The 3,980-nt window shown below is 41.9% G+C and overlaps 1 protein-coding gene across 1 annotated transcript in view; it reads left to right on the forward strand.

Annotated features, from left to right (window-relative positions):
- Window positions 1-3,178, forward strand: part of LOC128250638 (calcium homeostasis endoplasmic reticulum protein-like) — a 36,329-nt gene extending 33,151 nt beyond the window's left edge. Inside the window, exons 15-17 of the mRNA XM_052976151.1 lie at window positions 79-102; window positions 1,369-1,454; window positions 2,859-3,178. Coding sequence (XP_052832111.1) covers window positions 79-102; window positions 1,369-1,454; window positions 2,859-3,163 — 415 coding nt within the window. The 3' untranslated portion in view covers window positions 3,164-3,178. The remainder of the gene's footprint in view (window positions 1-78; window positions 103-1,368; window positions 1,455-2,858) is intronic.
- The last annotated feature ends 802 nt before the right edge of the window (window positions 3,179-3,980 follow it).

A 3,980-nucleotide genomic window follows, 5' to 3' on the forward strand; every position in this document is an offset into this window, starting at 1 on the left:
TCCCACTGCGTGGCACTTTGGGCAAGTGTCTTCTACTATAGCCTCGGGCTGACTAAAGCCTTGTGAGTGGATTTGGTAGACGGAAACTGAAAGAAGCCCGTCGTATATATGTATATATATGTGTGTGTGTGTCTGTGTTTGTCCCCCCAACATCGATTGACAACCGATGGTGGTGTGTTTACGTCCCTGTAACTTAGCGGTTCGGCAAAAGAGACCGATAGAATAAGTACTAGGCTTCCAAAGAATAAGTCCTGGGGTCAATTTGCCTAACTAAAGGCGGTGCTCCAGCATGGCCGCAGTCAAATGACTGAAACAAGTAAAAGAATAAAAAAATACATGTGCCTTACAGAAATTTCTGTGGGCTGCAGGGTGGCCACAACTGATGTAGATGCTCGCAGTAATGGGGCACTAGTTGCCTTCTAGGGATCCCCTTTGTCATTTTCTGCAGTGTTGATGTATCCTGTTTGAAAAATATATTGCAAAATGGTGGGATATCAGAAAACAGACAATAAACATGTATTTTTCGTTTATTTCATTTCATTTAAATAGTTAAAATTCTGTTATAGTTAGCTTTACCTTTTCTCTTTTAGGGGTTGATGAAATAAAGTACCGGTCATGTACTGTGGTCAGTAAAAAAACCCTAGCCTGCCAAAATTTCTGACCTTGTCCCTAAATCTATAACAATTATTATTATTAAGTATTAGGGTCAGTGATACTGACTGACCACCTTCTTTCTAAACTCCTGGCCTCATACCTTCTTTGGGAGTTTGAATAAATATAACAAAAGCCTTATAAATGGATTTAGGAAGTAGAAACTGAAAGAAGCCCATTGTGTGTGTGAGTGAATGAATGAATTAGTGAGTGAGTGAGTCTATTTGTCTCCCACCACAGGTTGACAACCAGGACTAGTTTGTTTACATCCCTGAAAGTTAACAGTTCAGCAAAAGAAACCGATAGAATGAGTAAGGACCAGGCTTGAGAAACTCAATGAGGTACTTCTATTTATAGTGAACAAGAACATATAAATATGGTTTTAAAAGCACATAATTTATAATAAAATCACAAAAGTAGTGGGAAAGAAAATACAGCACAAAATGGTCTCGGTACCATAAATAAATGAAAAAAATATCCATAAATGCAAGGTGCAGGTGTGACTGTGTGATAAGAAATTTGTTTCTCAACTACATGGTTCCAGGTTCAGTCCCACTGCATGGTACCAAAATGGGCTTGGTAAGCAAAATTTTAAACTGAACAGCAGGGATGTCACTTAGACTTGTCCTTTTTCCTTTCTTCCTCCTTTCCATTTTCTGTTACCTTGCTTACACCAAAACTAATCGCTCCTGCTTCTCTTGTCTGTCTTCCGTGTAGTGGCGGTGAAAACTTCTTGCAGCCTCCCATGTTTGACCAAAGGATCGGAGAAGATAACAAAGGCCACCAAATGCTGATGAAGATGGGTAAGTTGAGTTTGGCTGACTGGCACCACCCACCTGGTCAACCATTTTTCTCATTTCTTGTTTATTAAGTTAGGGTTGGTTTGTAACAGAAGTGTGGCATTGGGGCTACGAGGCATCCTCATCATCAACATTTAACATCCGTTTTCCTTGCTGGCATGAGTTGGCTGGCTTGACAGGAACTGGCAAGACCAGGGACTGCACCAGGTTCCATGGTCTGTTTTGGCTTGGTTTCAACAGCTGGATGTCCTCTTTAATGCCAACTCCTTCACAGAGTGTATTGGGTACTTTTTTGACATGGCACCAGCACTAGTGCTTTTTATGTGACATGAGAATCCACTGAGGTAATTTAATATCCCCTCTTCGTTGTCTGAGTCACTCCTCTCAGAAAATGTGCAAGGATGGTAACAGGGTGAGAAATATGTCAATGAGTGAGTTAAGAAAGGTCGGGAAAAGAGATGTTGATGTATTGAGATGGTGGGGCAAGGAGGTGGGGGTGACACACAGTGCTGGTGGCTAGGGGGGGTAGGGATGACGGTACTGATGTGCTTTGATTGTAGTCACTAGTAAATGTCTGTGCACATGCACTCAAAGGTAGAAGTGAAATGGGCCCTTATCAATGATCAGAATACCTGCTGGGTGGTGGTGGGGGTGTTGACAGACAGATGTGTTGTGTTGTTTCTGTTTCTGACGAGAATCCTCATCATCTGACATCTGCCTTCCATGCATTCATTGGGTTGAATGGGTTTTTGCAGTCTAAGTAGTTCTTATCCAAGACTTAACTGCCCCTCCACCTACCCCATCCAACAATTGGAAACTTGCATCTTGGGCAAGTGTCTTCTACTACAGCCTCAGGCCAACCAAAGATTTGTGAATGGATTTGGCAGATGGAAACTGAAAGAACCCTATCATGTATATATATATATATATATATATATATATATATATATATGTGTGTGTGTGTGTGTGTGTATGTTTGTCCTCCCTTCATCACTTGACACCTGGTATTGGTTTGTTTACCTCCCCCATAACTTTGCGGTTCAGCAAAGAGGCCAATAGAATAAGTACTAGACTTAAAAATAAATCTTGGGGTTGATTTGTTCGACAAAAACACTTTAAGGTGGTGCTCCAGCATTGCCACAGTCAAACGACAGAAACAAGTAAAAAAAAAAAATTCCATTTTTTTCCCCCCTGTTTTCCACAACTTGGTTCCCTTTCTAACACCAACCACTTTACTGTGTTCTGGGTCTATTCTATTATGACACACGCACCTGTGAGATTGGCCTGTTATTGCATATGACTAATGAACATTGATGGTAATGAATGATGATGGAGTTTGTCTGTCTGTCTGTCTGCTAGAATATGTTGATAATACATTCATATATCTTGTTTCTGTTTGTCATTTAGGTTGGAGTGGCAAGGGTCTTGGCGTCACAGAACAGGGCATAGTTGACCCTATATCAGGAGGTGACTGTCGCAACCGGCAGGACATGTACAAGGGAGTAGGATTTGAGATAAAAGATCCATTTGAGTTGAAAGATCCGTTTGAGCAGTTCCGTAAGAGCAAAAGCCAAGGTTTTATCCAGCGAATGAAGGCAAGGGACGAGGCAAGAATCGGAGAAAAAGGTAATTGTAAAACACTAAAGTTAGTCTTCTTTGTCATCCCCAGCTCTCACCTTTGTCAGTGTAGAGGTGCTGGTTATTGTTGTTGAGGTTCATCTGTTAATTTATCATTGTCCAACGGTCACAAATGCAGATACACAAAATCCACTGGTCACTAAATGCCTTAATCTGTGGTCACATACACACACAGTTCATTGGTCACTATCTCCTAACACACACACACACACACACACACACACACACACACACACACACACACACACACACACACACACACACACACACACACACACACCACCCATTGATCACCCTAACCCTCAAGCCTGCTTCCCAATCTCATGCATGCAGGTTCAGTCCCACTGTGTGGCGCCTTGGGCCTTCTGCTATAGCCATGGGCCTATCAAAGCCTTGTGAATAGATTTGATAGATGGAAACTGAAAGAAACCTGTTATATATATAAAACCCTCCAAAGTGGTGCCCCAGCATGGTCACAGTCCAGTGACTGAAACAAGTAAAAGGTAAAAAACTTACTGTGGCTGTGCAGTAAGAAGCTTGCTTCCCAACCACATGGTTCCAGGTTCAGTCCCACTGCGTGGCACCTCGGGCAAGTGTCTTCTACTATAAGCCTTGGGCCTACCAAAGCCTTGTGAGTGGATTTGGCAGACGGAAACTGAAAGAAGCCTGTCATATATATATATGTGTGTCCTCCCTACCATCATTGCTTCACAACTGATGTTGGTGTGTTTATGTGGTTCAGCAGAAGAGACCAAAAGAATAAGTACTAGGCTTACAAAAAATAAGTCCTGGGGTTGATTTCTTCAACTAAAACCTTTTAAGGTGGTGCTCCAGCATGGCCACAGTCAAATGACTGAAACAAATAAAAGAATAAGTGGTCACTACACATTC

Source organism: Octopus bimaculoides, chromosome 23, assembly GCF_001194135.2.
Source record: "Octopus bimaculoides isolate UCB-OBI-ISO-001 chromosome 23, ASM119413v2, whole genome shotgun sequence".
NCBI lineage: Eukaryota > Metazoa > Mollusca > Cephalopoda > Octopoda > Octopodidae > Octopus > Octopus bimaculoides.